Source organism: Dermacentor albipictus, chromosome 3 (genome assembly GCF_038994185.2).
Source record: "Dermacentor albipictus isolate Rhodes 1998 colony chromosome 3, USDA_Dalb.pri_finalv2, whole genome shotgun sequence".
Classification (NCBI taxonomy): domain Eukaryota; kingdom Metazoa; phylum Arthropoda; class Arachnida; order Ixodida; family Ixodidae; genus Dermacentor; species Dermacentor albipictus.
The window spans coordinates 145,289,507-145,309,697 of NC_091823.1; the positions used below are offsets into that span (position 1 = coordinate 145,289,507).

General features: G+C 46.8%; 1 protein-coding gene across 6 annotated transcripts in view; it reads left to right on the top strand.

The window, feature by feature from the left end:
- LOC135905361 (uncharacterized) overlaps window positions 1-20,191 on the top strand; it is a 145,863-nt gene that overhangs the window by 75,254 nt on the left and 50,418 nt on the right. For 3 of the 6 annotated variants that reach the window (XM_070536114.1, XM_070536118.1, XM_070536119.1), the window contains exons 1-2: window positions 7,362-7,520; window positions 14,907-15,287. In XM_070536114.1, the coding sequence (XP_070392215.1) occupies window positions 14,910-15,287 (378 nt within the window). In that variant the 5' untranslated portion in view covers window positions 7,362-7,520; window positions 14,907-14,909. Of the gene's footprint in view, window positions 1-7,361; window positions 7,521-14,906; window positions 15,288-20,191 lie in introns of those variants that run through there. The other 3 variants (XM_070536115.1, XM_070536116.1, XM_070536117.1) reach the window with 1 other exon arrangement.

Below are 20,191 nucleotides of genomic sequence, written 5' to 3' on the forward strand. Positions count from 1 at the left end.
CGCATTGGCGTGCATTACCGACACCCGATGCTGTGTCCGTCTGCCCGTAGGACCGTCAGTCCTTGACGTTACGCCGTCATCGCGGCACCTTATCATCCTGCGTTTCTGTCTTACAGCGGTGCACGCAAAGACGAGGAAACAACCGCTTCGGTCATTATGTTTAATTCGGTTGGGAATCAGGCGGGCGCAAATATGTGGAACTGTCACATAACAAGTGGAATATTGTCCTATTCCATTCGGACACAGCATCGAATAGGACAGATGTGATGGCGATCATCAAACAGTCACTGAATACGAATATTGAATAGGCTATGAATAGACTGTGAATAGTGACTATGAATATTTAGCATAGACCATTGAAATGAAACGATCAGTATTCACAAACATGATTATTTCTTAATACAGTTTACGAGTACTTCACATCGCCAACCGCGCACGCGCTCGAGATGAATTTCGACCAGCTGTACGATTCGACATGCCTCCAATTGTCGGTTCCGCCTAAACGTGGCCGTGCCAAGTAGGACACCTGACTTCGTGACGTGATGACCACTCGATGTCAGAAGCCTTTGCATGCGCCACTGCAGCTAGTGGTCTTTAGAAATCTCATCGTAGGCGTCTCCGCTCACCCTAATAAGAAGTCAAGGGCTTTGCCAACACCACTTTCATTAATTACGCGCACTGACTCGTACTTAACATTGGTTTTATTATTGGGTACACAGTAGATTCGACTGGTTCCTACTGCCCTCGGGCCCGGATTTCAGCGATGTGCACCCAGCTCGAGATCAGAGCCAGATAAAGCCTGCCTGAGCCGAACGTATGCTGGGCGAAAGTGCGAGCCGAGGCTGCAAGCAGAAACACGTTTGCGCAACATCTCTCACCAGACGTGGCAGTAGTGCGAGGGGTGCCATGTGAGCACACCGAAAACTGCCCCAGCTAGGGTTTACTGTCTTAGTAGACGTCGTTTCAACAATGGTAGTTGCAGCAGCTACGTGGCCAGAACATTGCTGCATGTCTGTCACGTTTCCAAAACGGTAGTGAGAGTAGAATTTGGTGCACGCCGCCTATGTGAGGGTGCTGCCGAATCCCCTGAACTGAGAGTGGTGATACACATGAACCACGCTAATGTGTTCCGAGCCTTTGATTTAAGTGTTCGTTTATGTAGTGCACCGCGAAAGCATTCGAAGGCTCCTTGGATTATCTAAGAACGAGAGCTCACCGCATCGCGGTTCTCAGGCCCAGCATGTCCCTCAATCGACGGTGAATCAGAAGCTGACAGAATTGGGCTTACATAGCCCCACTGATGAGTTAATTGAGGCACAGCTCATTGCACACTATGAGCGGCTCTCACGAGCGGCATATCCTCCACACCGTGAACATACAATATATACCTTACGCAAACAAGAGCCAAGGTCTCCATGCCCCCAGATCTCCTAGACAAATTCCTCATTCCTTCTATCCCACGCAATATGCAGCCTGCCTACAATGCAGAATGGCGCGCCAACCGCGCCAAACAGCTTCAGAAGGATTACGAGAGGCCACAGATGTGGCTTACGCAGACGCAGCGGAGCACCCTCAAATATCGGCCTAGGCCCTAGCGGTGGTCACGGGGCCCAACCATACCACTACCACCCTCGGCTCCATACTCAGCATACAATCCGAAGAAGCAGAGGAACCTTCCATCGCTTTAGCCTGCGCAATGACTACGGCCTCTTGCATCATTGGCGACTTCAAGACAGCTATCCGCAACCTCGCCAGAGGCCTGATCTCACCGCAAGCAAACCGCATACTCTCAAGCACACCCCCATCCCTTCGCCGCCGCGTTTAGTTAATCTGTGCCCCGCGCCATTCGGGCATTGCCGGGAACGAACCACGACGCTGCCCGAGAAATCGTCCGCTGGGTGCATCCCCCATCGTCGGCCGCGCCGACTTATAATCTGTCCATCAAGCAACGTCGCGTAGACAGCGAAAACTCCCCATATAATAAGACGTGTACACGCTGATTATATATGATTAGGCTGGTAAAAATTATTTCCAATTCTACGCCTTTTTCACCATTTGTTCCCCGCTGTTGGTGAAAATATTCCTGGATGCGCCCATTTAACCTGTCCGTCACGTCACATCATTAAACCACGATAACTCACCATGACAAAGTTACGTACTAAAGATGCATTAGTAGGCCAAAAAAAAACTAAAACATTTCGTCCTTTCATGCCTTTGTCAAATCATTCTTGAGCAAACGGTGTGCCATCCTCAAGGATGGAGATTTGGAATCGGAGAAAATGGAGCTGAGCAGAAGAGGCACCCCTCAGGGGTCAGTCATCTCACCGCTCCTCTTTAACATCGCAATGGTCGACCTCTCAAGGTACCTAGGCAAGGTCCAGGGCATCGGTCACACGATCTACGCAGGCGACATCACTGTCTGGTGCGCGGGTGGCAGTGACGGACAAGTCGAAGCCGCTCTACAGGAAGCTGTCGACACTACAGAGCGCTTTCTAACCGACACGGGACTCCGGTGCTCCCTAAAGAAATCGAATCTCCTTCCTACAGCCCGCCAAACTAGAAAGGGCCGCCAACCACAGAACTGGAAACCCCCCACTGAAATTGACATTAATCTCTAAACCAAGTGCGGAGATGCCATTCCCAAAGTGCGTCCATTCGAATCTTGGGAATGACACTCGAAGGGGCGAGCCCGAATAGCATCACCATTCACAAACTAGCAAAGAATACGGATGGCGTCAATCGGTCTAATCAGGCGGGTATCTAACAGAAGGAGAGGCCTGAGTGAAGAGAACCTGATAAGGCTACTCCACGCTTTCTTGTTATGCCATTTCACGTACGTAGCGGCCATGCACATCTGCAAGAGGGCCGAGTGAGACAAGCTAAATGCCGGAATAAGGAGGGGGATCAAGAGCGCGCTAGGACTACCAAACTACACACGCACTGACCGACTTCTGCAATTGGGTATTTATAATACCCTGGAAGAAATTGCAGAAGCACAAGAAAGTGCACAGATTCTCAGGCTCTCCGGCATCAGGGCAGGCAGCCGACTCCCTAACAGAGATGGGCATCCCCCCGGGAACTGTCGAAGACGCCTATCAGGGCCTTCTGAAAGAGCAAAAAGATAGCATCATCATATCGCCCGCCCCGCGCAATATGCATCCCCAGCGCAACGTAGAAAGAAGGAAGGCCAGGGTGGTGGCGCTCCTACGCCGCGCGACTGAACTCCCTGGCGGCAGCTCTTTCGTTGACGCGGCCCAGTATGACAACAGCAACAATTCCATGGTAGTGTGGATCAACCACAGGGGTTCGACCGTTAACGCCGCTTACGTACGAAGCACGTCGTCGCGTGCGGCCGAGCAAGTGGCCATTCCCTTGGCCCTCCTGGACTACAAACATGCCAATATCTTCAGCGACTCCAGGGCAGCCATCCGTGCCTTCAGCGTTGGCGCTGTGTGTAAGGAAGCCTGTCGCATCTTCGACGGCAAAACCATCGCCACCCACCCTCTCACGTGGTTCCCCGCTCACATGGGATCCATCATGGGAGGCCCCACAAACCTCAATGAGCTGGCCCACTCCAAGGCGGTCTCGCTTTCCGCGACCATGGAGAACTCCAACGCCGGCCCGCAGTGGTGGAGAACAGAGATCAACCGACCACATAAAATGAAATTGCGCAGCACTTTTATCTCGGCAGGAGAGACTTTCCCCTTCCACACAAGAAGTTAAATAGAGCGCAGGCATTGACCCTCAGATTATTGCAAACAGGCTAGTATCCCAGCCCGGATTTATTCCAGAAGCTTTATCCCGACACCTATGCCACTAGTTCTTGCAGGCACTGCAATGACATCGCTAGCCTAGACCATATGCTCTGGCGTTTGCCCTCGTTACGAGGCACATAACAAATCAATGAGGACAAGTGGCTCGCCGCTATCAAGAGCCCCGATGCCGGGGCGCAAAAATGGGCTGTCCAGAGGGCCCACGATGCGGCGGTCGGGCATGGCCTGACTGTCCCAGCGTGGGAGCGGCCCGCAGCGCACTCAGTCGCGTACCTCAGGACCTTCATTAAAGTTTTGCATCCATCCGTCCATCCATCCATCCATTTCTTTTACTTCTTTTGTATAGCTGCAGTCTGAGCCACTCCGAAATAAATGGAAGATGGCAGCCCGTGGATTCCTCTAGCACTGTCTACTCGAAGCTGCCGGTAAGAATGACTTTCATTGCGCATAATGAAACTTTTGCGTAACAGTATTACGCTATGGAGCCTTTTCGGCACGTATACAAACAAAACTTTGCCAACCCTTATTTGCTGAGAATCCATTTTACGGACATTATTAACTCCCCGTTGCACGAAGATGCGATTTTCGACCAGCCACCGCAAGCTAACTAACGGGAAGCGGAACAATCGCCGACGCCAGTGCCACTCCCTTGATCCGGTTAGCTACTCCCAGTGCGCTAGCTCGGCCCCATCGAAACTCTCTCCTTTACGCGGCGATTCCTTCCACTAGTCATCCAATTAAATAGGAACAATCTGTAAGTGCAGGCAGTGTTGTCCGCTTTGAAAGCGAATAAAAATGACAACCTCTGAACAAGGAGACCGTTTCATTCATGTTGAAACAATGTTGCGGGTCACCGCCCGATGGTTGCATTGGTGGTTGCACACATATGACCTCAGTAGATTTGAGTAAAACCAGAGTGAAATTGCTTTGCTTTATAGGGCCCCTGATGTGTTAACAGAACGTGCGAGCACGTGGCTTTCGATACCCGTACCACCGCGTCTTGGTAACCACCTGTGTTATCGACTGGTAACCACCTGTGTTATCGACGAGATCAAATGCATGCGCAGTGCGAACCGGCCAGAGGTAACGGATCATGATCGTTTTCATACTGTTAGGAGTTCAGCAGCGCCTGTTGAGATCGTTAGGTTTATCTCAATAGCGGCCGACAGAGCGTTTTTGCTAGCACTTCTCTGGTCTACCAAAAATAAATGAGAAGGGTGTAATTGGGTGCGCAATTTTTATATAGCCTTGTAGAAAAAAAAGTACAAGTGCTAAGCTAAACCTTGCGATCGCAGTCAGTGCTTCACCATTTTTCGGCTGCACTACCTCCGTGGTCGGCCAACGCAAGACATTTGAAATATACCCAATACGCAAAAATTATGGTAACTCATTAAGGAAGAGTTTTTCTTGAATGCGTTACGAAAAGCGAAGTCAGGTGACGAGAAAGGTAGTAATATCCTGTTCTGGTCATCGAATGATGCCTGAACAGAATGCTGGCGCTACAGTCTGTGAAGTTAGTTCTTATGTTTTATAATGAACGACCAGTGCTCGTGATCTCCTTGACAATAAGCGTTGTCAGCCAATAATCTTCACGACGCTGGCGTCGCTTCATCAACGTAGCACGTTCTTTCATTCTGCTAGAACAATGACAATTGTTTTCATAGGATCCTTTCATCTGGACTAAGCAAAGGGCAGAAGACACGACGTGGTCTGGTGTCGCGAACGCTGAACCGCTACATTGCTGGCACAATCATTCCTTTCCAGCGGTACGCTCCACGGTCGAAGTTAATCATCGCGTAGCGTGCATGAAAGGCTCGCGCATGGTTCTCAGAGTATCGTTATTTTGCAACAATCAGGAAAAAAGACAAAAACACAAGGTATACGAGAGGATAATACGCTACTTCTTCGGAAACGAGCGAATACTAGAGATGATTCGCATGGTTTCGTTTAACGACAGTAACTTCTTACAAGGCCGAGCGCAAGTCAGTCGTGCGCCATGTTTTTGAGATTGCAGAGCATCAAGAAGGGCTGACATGCCCCTGCTCGTCACTCACAGTGCATCACTGCGTCGTGAGTGCTCGTCGGTGAATTTGCGTCCGGACGTATAGATGAGTGCATCATGCCAGGACAGGTTCCTTCGGAGGCCGACCATACACTCTAAGAAAAATCCCGGGGAAAACGGGAGTAACTGCGCCGTTAGTCCTAAAAAGGGCGCTTTCGTCCCTCAAAGGACTAACTGCATGAATGTGCGTGCCGTGTGCAAATTTCGGAGAGTAAGTGTTTAGTCCCTGCTCGGAAAGAGAGCAATGGGAGGACGAACGGCAACAGTTACTCCCCAGGCACTTCTCTGTTTTCGTCCGTGTCATGGAGCGATGCGGCGAAAACGGTATTGTCTATAAATCGTGAATGGTTCGAAGTTCGTGCGTTGTCTATTGAACTACATGCAAAGCAGCACCCTGCCTCTTCGTGACAAAATTACGTGAAACTTAAAACTGGAATGTGAAGAAGCATGCCCTTCGTGCGCACCCCATACGTGAGCGATACACATTAAACGCGCAAGTAATTGATAGACGGCTAGATTTTCTTGGTCAACAGTACCTAAGTTCCTTCCGTTCCTAGGAGGTTGCGAACTGAAGCGATGTGTAGCTCAAACGGCACTCGCTAAGCGACAGAGAAATTGCCCTTCTCTGTCGTCCTCGGTGCCCCGTTTGAGCTCGCTAAACGTATACATGGCGTAGTGCCTCAGTTTTAATCATCCTAAAAATACTCGGGCTGATTTCTTTTCGCAGTCGCTTATGGTTGCAAGTACACTCAACGTTAGACTCTCACTGCATAGCTTGCACAAAATACGGAGTCACTTTTATATTGCCGCACTTGCGTTCCTATGCTTAACTTTGTCTAAATATCCCCTCTTGTCAAGCAAGCGGCGTAGTGAAGTGGTTAGCGTACCTGACTTGTGACCGAGAGGACGTGAGTTCGAATGCTGCTCTCAAGCGCGTTTTTTTTTTCAGCTCATTAATTTTTTTATTAGGGTATAAATGCCTAATTTAATTAATTCCACCTTTGCAGAGCATCGGAACGAATTACAGTTACTCCCTTGAGGACCATCGTGCAGGGGCAACTGTTAGTCCCCGAAGAAGTAAGCGCATGGGGAGTAACAGTTCATCCCAGGTCAGTTCGTCCCCAAAAGGACTAATGGTTGTGGCAAATCAGTTAGTCCCCAAAAGGACTAACCTCCCTACCCCTTTTAGTCCTTTTTTCTTTAGAGTGTAGGGTGACACAATCAATGTAGCTGAAATCGAAAGGATAACGGCGGGGTAACTGTCACCTTCTTGCGCAGTAACGGAAACGACCAAGAACTTAAAAACGAAGTAGTAAAGGAAAGGGAATAATTCAATTAGGTTCTTACAAACTTAGAATTGCTAAGTCTTGGGTGATTTACTACCGAATAAAAAATAATATGCATAAGAATACATGAATTTGGCAAGCGTTAACGAAGTATCGCTATCCAGTTTCGACAGATGGAAGCCAACTGCCACCAGAGGCCACCTGCGCACATCGGAGCCGAGCGGTGCGGCTTGTTAGCGCCCTCTGCACTGCAACCACCTAACTCGTCACAGTAATTTTATGCAGCGACTACGCAGCACTTCAAGTCGTTCTTTTCTTTGTGCCGCCTGTGTGGAGACATTGTGTCCTGGTTTCGGTGTTGTTTAGAGCCCCTGATTTTTCGTGTCGCCCAAACTGCAGGTATGGTTGAACCTTTCTGCAGAAATTCCAGCAAGAAGAAGTTTTACAAATTTTGCCCGGTGTAGCATAACAGCAATTCAGTCGACCTTGGCGTCTTTCGTACGCAAATAAGAGCACGGCCCTTGTAGTAAACGCTAATATGCAAGGACTACCGTGATTTGCATCTTTATTCAACGCTTTCTAGGCTTCCTTTTTCACAAGTGAAATCATTTTACGGGGCACGTCTAGAAGATACGGGCACACGCTCGGTCAAGCTGTAAGGACGCCAGGTTAGCTAGAAACTGAATATATAGTCGAGCTTAGTCTTTGTGTTGCCTGGCAAAAATAACTGCAGTCTATTTCGTTTTCCACGCTCCCGCTTGAAGATCAATTCGACAACCGCTGAGCATCGTGGAACAAAATGCGGTCTTGTTGTCGAAGTCTCTGATTTATAATTGACAATAGAATCTGAGCGCATAGGATATGGAATCCTGCTAGCTCACCAATTCTTACATGCAGAGTAAATTTGCATTCCTATTCTTCATGTGATCTTTAAATCTTGTTCATTCGTGAGGTTCTGTACGCGACGTCATATGTTGCCAGGCAAAAAGTGAGACAGCATTAACTGTAAGTGGAATGCTGATAGCACGGTGTTATGTGGGGTGATGATCGTAAAGTTTTCTGGAATGCGCTAAAAATTTCCTGTTGCAAATATCATAATTATAATCCTTGAACTGGGTTACTCAGAGAGACGGACATTACCTGAACGAGCAATCAAGCTACATTGAGCCAATTAACGAAGATGATTACCTGAGTTAATTACTTTACGACAAATCGCAAATTACGAATTTCAGCCTGTGACCTTGCAAACCGTACCTACTTTGAATCCATCTCCAGATGGGCACAAGTTTAGAGACGCACTGTTTTTGCCCTTGTCGGACTAAATGCTTGTTTATGCATTGAAGCACTAAAATAACGAGAATGCCTACGTATTTCTTTGTAGAGTTTAGGAAATATCTCGGAACTACTCTCGTCTTGGAGATTCACTTCAAGCGCACAAGTCTTGCACACTCACCGGCCATAATTAGTAAATTGCAATATGTACAGTAAGGTATTAACGTAATTAGTACATTGTTAATTTCTTGAATGTGTTTCGGTTTTTCGTTCTCGTAAGGGCTGCCTTTTCGAATAATGCAGCTAAAGGGATAATGAGAAGGATCGACAATTGGGCGAGTTGGTACCGGTTGAACTTCTTGAGGGGGCAGCGCAAATGACGAGGACACAAGGCAGGAACAGCGCTGTCCTGTGTGTTCCTGCCTTCTGTCCCCGTCATATCGCGCTGCCCCTTCAAGATAAGAATGAGGCTCAGCGCCAAAGGCGATTTTTGAAAAGTCCCTACAACCTAAAGATGACCACTCTGCATAGGTCTAGTGATAAAAAATGGCTGTGGCTTAGCTAAGGTTAAGCCCAGGATGCGAAGCATAGTAGCCTTTATTTTAGTTGTTATGCGTTGCATATTGTAAGCACTCAGTTCAGCCCTTGGGCGCGGCCGGGCAGCCACCATTTAACCACGTGACGTGACGTCACGACAGCCGGAGGAAAAGCTGGGCCCAAACTCGCGCGGTCGCGCGCGGCCGCAGCCACCACCTGACTGCCGCTCCTCCCGCTAGGGGCGCTGCGCCGGCGCGTGACGTCACGGTCACGCGCCGGTGAGCGCGTGACCGTGATGGTCACCTTCCGGCGAGCGCACGAGTTGAGACCCGGCTATGTAGCTACGCGGCCGGAAGCGAGCGCACGAGTTGAGCCTCCGCTTTTGCAGCTGTTATGACGTCATATGGTAGCTACGCGGCCGCGCGCGGCGCAGCAAGGAAGAGCGTGGTTGTGCGGCTAGTATGCTTCGCATAAAAGTAATCTGTTTAACAGAAGCGTTTGCTGTTTGCTCTAGTGATTTTCGCCCCATTTAAGCACATTAAATAAAAGTGCACTTCGGTAGGTTATCGCACCTCATTGGAAACGATTAATCCTGCGGAGACTGCTTTTTTTATTTTCGCCGAATGCATACTTAGCGCAACGAAACGTATTGAAGATAAGAATGGTTAGGTACAGCTCTCGAATGTTCGAATGATAGTGCGGGAGTGCCGGTCGGTACAGCGATGAACACAGATAGGCGGAAGACGCGCGAGGCGGTGTGCCAGTGGAGCCAGGGCGGCCGCGCATCGAAGCACGCCTGCGCGTGTGCAGTAATAGAGCATCAGCATGGAAGGTGCTACGTTTTGTATGCATCATTGTTCGGGCTCCTAGAACTGCATGCGCTGAATTGAACTTCGCTAGCAGCATTTCTGCCCGAGCAGAATGGCAGTTGCGAAACCAGCCTTGAGTTTTCGCATCACGCTTAGACGACTGGCAGACGTCCCTACCCGAGGCCAATGAACTACATCGACTGCAGCAAATTGATTTTTCTTGATACAAAAAGATATTTCGTTCCTTTCGTGAACAGCGGTGATAAACAGAGTGGTCAAGTGGTTTTTCGGTGAGACATAAGTAAGCAGATGTCTACTTTGATCTTATCTTTGTCTTCTCCATATTAATCTTCAACCGCACTCTTACACTATCTCTGTTAACGTCACCATTCATTTGTTGCAAATCGTCTTCGGTGTTGCTCACTAAGCCAATGTCATCCCCATACCGAAAGTTGAGATATTGGCCGTTTATCCTTACTTATAAGCCTTCCTAGTTGAACAGCTCGAATACTTCTTCCAGGCACTCAGTGAATAGCATTGAAGTGATTGTGACTGCTTGTCTGAGCCCTTTTTTATAAAAATCTTCCTACTTTTCCTGTTGAGAGTTAAGGCGACTGTGGAATATCTGTAGACATTTTTCAAGATATTTACGTATAGCGGCCTGTACTCTTTCATTACGTAATGCCTGTATGACTGCTGGTACCTCTACTCCATCAGATTCCTTTTCGTAATCTATGATTGCGATATAGAGAGGCTGATTTTACCCTGCGGACTTCTCGAATACCTAATTCATTACATGGATGTGATCTATTGTAGAGTATCCCTTCCTGAAGCCAGCCTGTTGTCTTAGTTGACTAAAGCCCAGTGTTGTCATTATTCTACTGGAAATTATTTTGGTAAATATTGCATATAATACGGGGGGTAAACTAACGGGCCAATAATTTTTCAGTTTTTTAATGTCTCCCTTTTTGTGGATTAGTATATTTTTTGCATTCTTCCAGTTTCCTGGGACTCTTGCAGTCGATATACACTTCGTATAGAGAGCCGCCAGTTTTCCTACCATTATTTCTTCTCCTCGTTTAATTAATTCGACTGTTATTCCATCCTCTCCTGCCTCTTTTCCCCATTTCATGCCTTCCGAGGCCCTTTTGACCTCACCTCTAGCTATAGGAGGAGTTTCTCTATCCTGTTCATTATTGTTTCAAGAGCGTACTCCTGAGTCCTCTGGGTATTGTATAGGTAAGTATAGAATTATTCCGCTACTCTTATTACGCCTTCGAGATTGCTGATGATATTACCCTGCTTATCTTTCAGTGCATACATCTTGAATTGTCCTATGCCAAGATTCCATAGCCAAAATCACTTTATGATACCAAGGAACAGCGCAGAGCTCCACCCTGGAGCAATGTTTGCCCCTATTTTCTGTTTTTCCTTTTAACTTAAAAAGTTTCCCTTAGGCTTATCCAAGCGGCCGTGAAAAATACGTGAACAAATGCATTATTTGATGTGCACCAAAATTTAATGCGCAGTCACTTTTACATTTTTCCCACACGGAAATTTGACAGCGGTAATCGAACCCGCCAGCAGGCGTTTAGCTGCGGATAGCTGCAAAGCTGTCGTGGTGGGTGCAGGACATGTGCATTTCGATGCCGGACATAATAATTGTGGGAATAGTTATAATTAGTTCTGGAATGCTGCAATCATCTGGAAAGAAAGCTTGTATAAATAAAGACATTGATTTGGCTCCTTGAAAAGAAACGCGTCGCATGGCCTGTCGCAGCTCTGCATGCCGCGCATTGTATATATAGAATGCGCGGAAAAGCGCATAGTCGCAAGTATTTTCTGAAAAAAATACAAAAATATTGTATTTTGCATAAAACTTCAACCTAAATTGCGTTTATGCGTAGGTCCAACGGCGACTTTTTAATGGTTATGGTTGCTCGCAGAACAGTCAATTTTTAAGTATTCATATAGAAAATATATATATCAGGTTCCCATAAAAACGATGCGATATGCGCATGATTATTCTTTACTGTGCGTTAACATGGATAATATAGAGGGTGTTTCAGTGAACAAATTCAAAAGACTTTTAAAGTTGCCTCTGGCAGATATCACAATTCTAGTCCATGAGCTGGTCTACTCAAAGCGGTGGACAATACTTGCACAAAGAATTGATGCAACATCGAATAATTATTAAATATTCACTTGTTAAGTTTCTACCTTAATTTAACTTAACTTAATTAACTTAATGCAGTAACAAAGCATCCAAAACATATTAAACCACTTAAATATAGAACAGAATCCTTCAAAAATTCGTTCCTGGTTCGAAGCATAGACGATTGGAACAACTTGCCAAATGATATAGTAGAATGTACTGATTTGCAATCTTTTGTAAAGGCTGTTACCAATTATTTGTAAACGGTTGACAATGCGTTTTATTGTTAGCTGTTTGTCGGTTGCAGTTGTTTGGGCGCGTTAATTTTTGTTGACCCATATAGTGCTATAACTTACTTATTGTAACTCATGTTGTTTGTTGCTTCAGATTTGTTTATATGCTGTGCCTTCCTAGCCTGATTGCTTTGTATTGAATTGTTTAAACATCTACTATGTCTAGTTGGATGACAGCAATGTAACCGCAACTCCTGTCTTGGCTTGTGCTGACAGCATGAATAAATAAAAAAATAATAAAAAACTTACTATATTATGGCCCATATTGCGCTGTATAAATTCTAGCCGTGGGGTTCGCAAGGCGGATCCAATTGCAACAAATTTTCAATATGACACCAGTTTCGAGATATAAATTCCCGAACTTTCATCATCATCATCATCAATATCATCATCACCAGTCTAGTTACGCCCACTGCAGGGCATAGGCCTCTCCCATACTTCTCCAACTACTCCGGTCATGTACTAATTATGGCCATGTCGTCCCCGCGAACTTCTTAATCTTTCTTTCGCCCGAGCTTTCCAGAGAAATAAATTGGCGTTCCAGTTAATTTGTTAACAAAACGTCGTTTCACGCACTGCAGCATACAATTAGCTGGAACGTCGCTCCATTTCTCTGCAAAGTTCGTCAATTTATATCTCAAAACTGTTGTCATCTTGAAAATTCGTACGAAGTGGATCCGCCTTGTGCACTCCACTGCTAGATCTTGTGAATTTCAATATGGGTCATAAAATAATTAGCTAGAAAGTTCAGTACTGAATTCTTGTTGCATTAGTCCATTTTTCATTTCATTTTTTCTGCAAGTAGTGTCCGCCATTTCGAGTAGACGGGCTCACAATCTAGGATTGAACTATCTGCCACCGGCAACCTTTAAAAAATTTTGGAAGTGTTCGCTCAAGCACACTGTATATATACCACATGCATGCGCGAAAGCAGTCATCGAAAACGCCCATTTGCGGAGAGCGCTGGCCCAACCGAAAACCGATACCGAAACCTCGAGCGAATAATTCGGACTACTTGATGCAGTAAAGATGCGCATAGCCTCCGCCCACGTAGCCTGCGATACACTGCCATAAAAAGATGTCGCCAAATATAGTTCGCTACGCCTGGGTGGTTGCCAGACTTGTATATAGGCACAAGTACGGCCTTTTTTCAGTCACACAGTACGTCACCGGTGCTCAGTGACTCTGTAAATAATAAACAAAACACACGGCTTCCCAGTGAAGATGCGTTTCTTTAACATATTTCTGCAATTAGGCTCACAACACCTGACGGCATGTCTCTGAAGAAACATTAATTTTATTTCAATATGGCTATATTAAATATAGCATCAAATTTTCGCAGAAACACGTGGTATATGTTATCAACATATGCTTTTGCACCTTATTCAGCATCTCCGACTGGATCTCCTGCATTGTAACATGAAATCGTTCTAAGAGGGCAACATTTGTGTATAGATGATGATTACCGTCCAACATAGCTAGGTCGTACAAACAGGTTCACGTGCACCTACAAGCATAAATGTTAACATATCATTAGCATACAACCTAATCATATTTGCCCAATACTGTTTGTGGAGGGCTTCGTGAACGCCCTTTACCTGGCGAGTGTGGACGCCAGGATTGTCACTAATAGAGACGTTTAGCTTGTACGCTAATCCGGTAAACGGGAGCGGTTTGGGCGGGTTACCGGATGGTCGGGGCGTAAACGTGAGCGGTGAAGCCGCCTGGTGTTGTAGAGCTCAACCAGACAAACGCATAGCTAAAACTGCAGTAACTCACCATATCCTGCTTCGCCACTCCTGCAAATTTTTGGCAGCGGCGTAATTGTGAACACGATTACGCCACTGTCGAATATTTACCCCAGCAGCTAAGCAGAATACAGTAATTAGCTCTGTGGTTGTGTGGTTGAGCTTTGCGCCACCAGCTGGCGCCACCGATGGGGCCGCTCACCTTTACGCCCCCGCTAAACCGGAAAACCGCCCGCGCTTTCCCGGATACCGGACACGCTAAACGTCCCTAATAACGTGCTCAGGCGTTCTGACGCGTGTCGCCAATGCCGCATCTTCTTCTGGCGGTTTACCGTCATTCGAACTTAGAATACACAAATGCTTCTATGACGTCAAAGGACACTTTTCAGTAAACTATCCTCTGCAGTCTGAAGAGTCCAGGTTTAAACGAGGGTTGTCTGGCAGGTTGCATACTGCTAGGTTCACGCGCTATGCCTGATGCATGCGGTTGGAAGCTTGTGTTATAGCAGTTTCCATGGCTATCAATGGCACAGGCTAACAGTCCAAAGGCCAAACCTGGTACACGTACAGAAATACCCAGCTTTATCAACAGGACAACCGTCGCCATAGCGCAATCGCTTGAGCATGGCATGCATCATGCAAATGATATCAGTTAGCTGACACTGTTCGGAAGCTAATTTTTTCGCTTGGATTTCCTTTCTCCCTGTCATGTTGACATATCAGTAAGCACCGCACAAACACACACGCACGCACACACGGACAAATTCAAGCCTTCATCTAATATAAATTTTTTAAATAGCTATGACGAATACATAAACCAATGCCATCTGTACAGTCACGGGAGATGACAGGGCGCTCTAAAATATTTTTGTTCTTCCATCCAGTTTTGCCATTCATCGCACTGTAAGTCTTTTATGTTTTCTGTAGCGTCTTACAGTAGTTACAAATGTCGGTTCTCTGGGTTTTCGCAGGACATGACGTCGCCCAACTATTCGCAAGACGTTTTCGAATATGCCTTGCTTATGAAGAGCCTGCACGCAGACTTTGCCGACCCACATACTCTTGCTGGACAACTGATGGAACTACGAACAGGCCACAACCGGAAGGCCTTGAAGCTTCCTCTCTACTGCACAGCGGCATCAATGCACATTTGCGAACTATTGGACCAACTACCAGAATTGAATGAGCTTCTGTACTTGGTGGGCGCTGAAGTGGTTGAGGTCATCTACGGAAAACTTGCGCTACGCCTATACGAAGATACGGAGGATGTTTGCCACTTTCGAGCAAGGGAAGTAGTTGCCGTATTTCTACACTGTGTTCTGACTAGACATCGCTGTGTGGACAGTCTCCAGGTATGACCTTGGACCCATGGTTAACGCTTGTTCTTCATGCTCCTGATAGTTCATGTTGCCAATTAATGGCACACAGATTCACTATATTGATGTTTATAAACGCCTTGGCATAGCCAATTCCATTTTAAAGATTTCTGAATTCATTCCGGAAGTTACTGCTAGAGCTGCGGATAAAGGAACATGTAGCCTTCAAATAATTATGTTAAGAGGAAAATGTGCAGAATTATTTAACGCAATCAATACTTTTCTGCTTGCCGGAGCTGCAAAGCCATAAAATAAAGAACACGTCATTGTATGTTACTGATATAGGTAAAAGTATTTGCATCTGGTACATAACCGGGCAATAATTTATTTGAATGTAAACCTCATATATGCACAGTGCTGATGCATAGCATGAATTCTTTCTCTTCTTGACAGCAAACATTGAATTCTGTCCTAGCGCGTAGCAGCATGGCCGGCATGACATGACAACAATTTTATTTTAGTCCTGAGGAACTTAGTTCTAGGGGATCTGAAGGCTCACCGAGTTCAAGTCAGTGGCTCCGCCCATGATGGGAGTGGGATACGAAGTCCCGCCACAATGTCGTGGGCTCTCTGGACAGCCTGGAGTTGATTGTTGAGATTGCTGCTCATGAGGGATTACTCCCATCGCTCTTTGCTGATGGGTAGAGAGGAATTAAGAGCTGGGCCCAGCCAGAGCATGTGTTCAAAAGAGCATGAGTAATGACCACATTTGGGGCACGACTGTGAGTGGTCAGGGTCTATCCTGTTAAGGGACCGAGGAGTGGGATACGAACGGGTTTGCAGAAGTCTGAGTGTGCTAGCCTAAGGCTTCTTTAATTCGGAGTAGGGGTGGTAATGAACTACTGCCCAATCGATAATGGAAAACAATTTCGTGGAAAGTACATCATGGATTCTTGTGGATGCTGATATCGTTCCAAGCCTGGCTACCCGCAACAGCGCGGTACGTGAAGTTCAGCGTTCTCCAGTGGGCCTGCTCGTTAGGATTACATCTGAGCGGGCTAAGGGAACCATCTAGATGGGCTCGGAACTAGGAGATATGATATCCTCCTTCGCTGCTCTCCCGAGTTCTTTGAAGTGCTTTGTTCACAATACTGTTCGCCTGTTATGACACGAGGATGGACGAGAAGGATCTAACCGCCGTGCGCGAGTCCGAGAAGACGATACGAGGCGTTCGCCGCTTCCTCTGCCACATGGGCGAACTTCGTGTAGACAGAGGCTGCAATAACTAGGTTGCCCCCCGCCTCTACAACCGAGACAGCGAACTTATCCCCACTGTCATACCTGCAGCATCGACAAAGAGGGCATCTAGTGTTTGCTGATTTATATTTTTAAGGATGGGCTTGGCTCTCGCCAATCTTCTGCCTTCGGTAGGTCCTGGTTCGATGCTTCGAGGGATGGGGTCAACCATGATGCGAGTTCTGGTTTCCCGGGTCAAGCTAACTTTGGTCGCCGGTTGATGTCTGGGTTGGATGCCCGCTTCTTCTAAAATCTTGATCCCTGCCTTAGTGGATGATAGTCTCATAATTTGAGTCGCTGTGTGAGCTTCTATCAGCTCATGGATGGTGTTGCGGAGTGCCAGCTCCAGTAGCTTATCGGTGCTCATAGAATGCGGATGGGCGAGCACGCGCTTGAGGCCGGTTCTGATTAGGGAGTCGAGTTTGACCTTTTGCGCCTTACCCCAATTATGGTACGGCGCAATGTAGATATCATGACAGGAAGAATGCCTGATAAACTCTGAGCAGATTGTCCTCTTTGAGACCACTTCTTCAATTTGAGACGCGGGCTACAAGTGTTAGAATATTACAAGCCTGTCCAATGACCCTCTTGAAGGCCGTGTAGTTAGAGCCCTGATGAGGAGGCCGTGTAGTTAGAGCCCTGATGAGGAGACTAGAATCTTGACTGAGTCGATCCTCGGTATTGGATGTCCATCCTTAAGTCGAATTTCTACCGGCAGTTTCCAGAGGCGCAAGGTTTCTGGCCCCTTCTCTGGACTGTAGGTATAACAGTAGCCCTGGTATAGGAGGGGGGTGGAGTTAAAGGGCCGTGTTTGAAAGAAAATCTTCCGTAGCCTCCAACGCGCTTTCTAACGAGTGTTCGAGCACGGCTAGCGAGCCGCCCGGATGTGATGTCTTCCGCATACATGGCGTGACCCTCGTTCGAGATAGCAGCGAGGTGAGTGTACAGCTTGTTAATGGTTATATTGAATAAGAATGGCATGGCAGAGCAAAACTTTTCTCGTTGTGTATTCTGAACGCGGAGGAGGTAAAATTGACGTGCATGCATTAGGTTCGTGAGTGACCATTTCATCAAATTGTCGATATTGGAAGCGCGCAACTGTTGTAGCTTGGCGAGTCAGTTACTTCTCCTTGCGATGGTACTCATAGCACCCACATATCTTCAATATAAGATATTTATTTTCTAATTACCGAAGCTTCGGATAAGTGGGTACGACTCCCGGATGGCCTGCGAGAGGCGCGTGGTTCACCCCTCCCGCAACCGCACACCAACGGGTTTATGAGGCGGCTATAACCAGTCCAAGAACCGGGGTTCGGTTTTCAGTGGTGTGGTGCTTGCGAAGAGGTTCACACAGACCGCTACGCTTGCTGAGCCATGAACGAAGCAAAAGAAAACCCCACAACTCTCAAAATCATGTCTGCTAATGACAATCCGGCAATTTTCCCCCAGTCGGGTATCTTTCCCAACCGTTGAAGCCCCGTAGTGGCCCGAGCGCATTGCTGGTAGTGCGTTGGTACGTATTTTGCTGGTAAGTACCAGCCAGCAGTTCTTGTCCGCCTCTCCGGCAGCCATGATGGATGCGCTACCAAGATGCAAAGGGACCTACTTTCTTAGTGTATGTACCTTGTGAACACAATTAAAATGTAGTTTCTGTGTTCTTATCGCTTCAGCAAAGACGCGTTTGTTCTTGCTAAAATATCTTGATCATTAAAATTTCTAAACATGCGATGTACACGAATACGAACTAAAACCACTCCCGACGTAAACAGCGTTGTTTGACATCAAATTTGTTCTAGCAGCAGCGATTGCCGTGGAACTCACAGCAGTGCATTTACAGATTCGGTGTTTTTTTCTTGGACTATCAGAATATTTTATTTCCTATGGCATATAAGACAATTTCTATCCCTGAACTGAGCTTCTCGAAGTGGAGAGCTTACTCTGATAATGTGTCAAATGCGCAATTTACTAATTTACAGAGTGTACAAGATTTTCCTTTTTTTCACGGCCCTTTCTGCAATTCTTAAATGGCTACCTTCCATTCTGCGTTGCATATTCACTTGAAACAACTTTAAGGACTACAGCGTTTTGAAATCGAGATGGATCACCGGAATCGGGTGCTTCTTATTTAACTTTTACGTCATTCCAACATGCGTTTTTAGACTTTCGTGTATACTGTTCTCCAAAGCCAGCGTGCACGCAGAAAGCCTTAATTTTCTATGGAACATTACGCCTTGGCCTGCTTCTAGTGCTCATTCAATTTCATTTCATTTTATTGCCTTAAAGACCCAATTCGGGGTATTAAATAAGGGGTGGTTAACATGTGGATATAAGAAAAGACAGGTGTTACATTGAAATACAAGTTTGAACAGTTTCTAGAAATTGTGAATGACATGTGATGGCAGCGACATTGAAGGGTAGGTCGTTCCAGTCCTTGGCAGCTCGCAGACAAAAATGATGATTGAAAAGTGTTGTTGAATTGTTGATTTCTTATCGGCTCATCATTGTCCCCACAGAAAGAGGAACGTATGATCAACACTGCCTTCGGCCTGCCTTTGTTTATGACGAACCTAGTGCACCATCAACCAGCGAATTTTTTCCCATGCATTAGTCGTACACCTTGTTAGAAGCAACTAAGTCACTCATCATTCGGTATCGGCAGAGCCGTGATTACTTCTTGCGCTAAAATTCCAACGTTGAGTTGAGCTGTAATATCAACTTGTCTTTCTTCGGACAGCAGTTGTACGATAAGGAATGAGCTTAGCATCCACCTGTTCACAAATATTTCTAAACATTGTAGTAAACAAACGAAGATTGCGCAATCGTTCCACGAAACAACCATAGTTTAACCTTTTCAAGGCAAGCGGTCAAGCCGATACTGTTCGATGTTCTGTTAGGGCAAAACGTGACCATGTAGAGCGAAGATTGAATGCGCTCCATCGCCGGCACAGCGAAATGCCGGGTACCCACAAAATGATCAATATTGTTACGTGTGGAAAGACACAGATTAGAGAGGCTATATACAGGCTATTTACACTGAAGCCAGATCGCCAAGCCGACACTCGCCCGCGCCAAGGGCACAGACCCACTTCGTCGTCGTTCTCGCGGCGGCTCGTCCCTCGAGCATCGCTCGATGATATCGTAATACTACACACTGGCGGCAAAAGCGCTGTCACGGTACTGTTAAATATCGAAGGCGCGTGGAGAGTTGTAGGGTTTCAGTCGGGCGACGTGGACAATGTCACTGGTTGTCACAGCGGACGACGTAGTGGGCGTGGCTAAAGCGACTTCATAGGTGACATCGGTTACTCGGCGAAGCACGCAATATGGACCTGTGTAGCAGGAAAGCAGTTTTTCAGAAAGGCCAACTTTACGCGGTGGTGACCAAAGCAACACGAGGGTGCCTGGCACAAAATGGACATCACGGTGACGGAGGTCGTAGCGTTCCTTTTGTTTGCCTTGAGAGACTTGTAGACGAGTGCGCGCAAGTTGGCGAGCATGGTCAGCATGGGCGATAGCATCACGGGCATAAGCGCTAGTTGAAGCTGTGGTAGACGGAAGCACAGTGTCCAGTGGTAGCGTCGGTTCACGGCCATACAAGAGGTAAAGAGGAGAAAAGCCAGCAGTTTCGAGACGGGAAGAGTTAT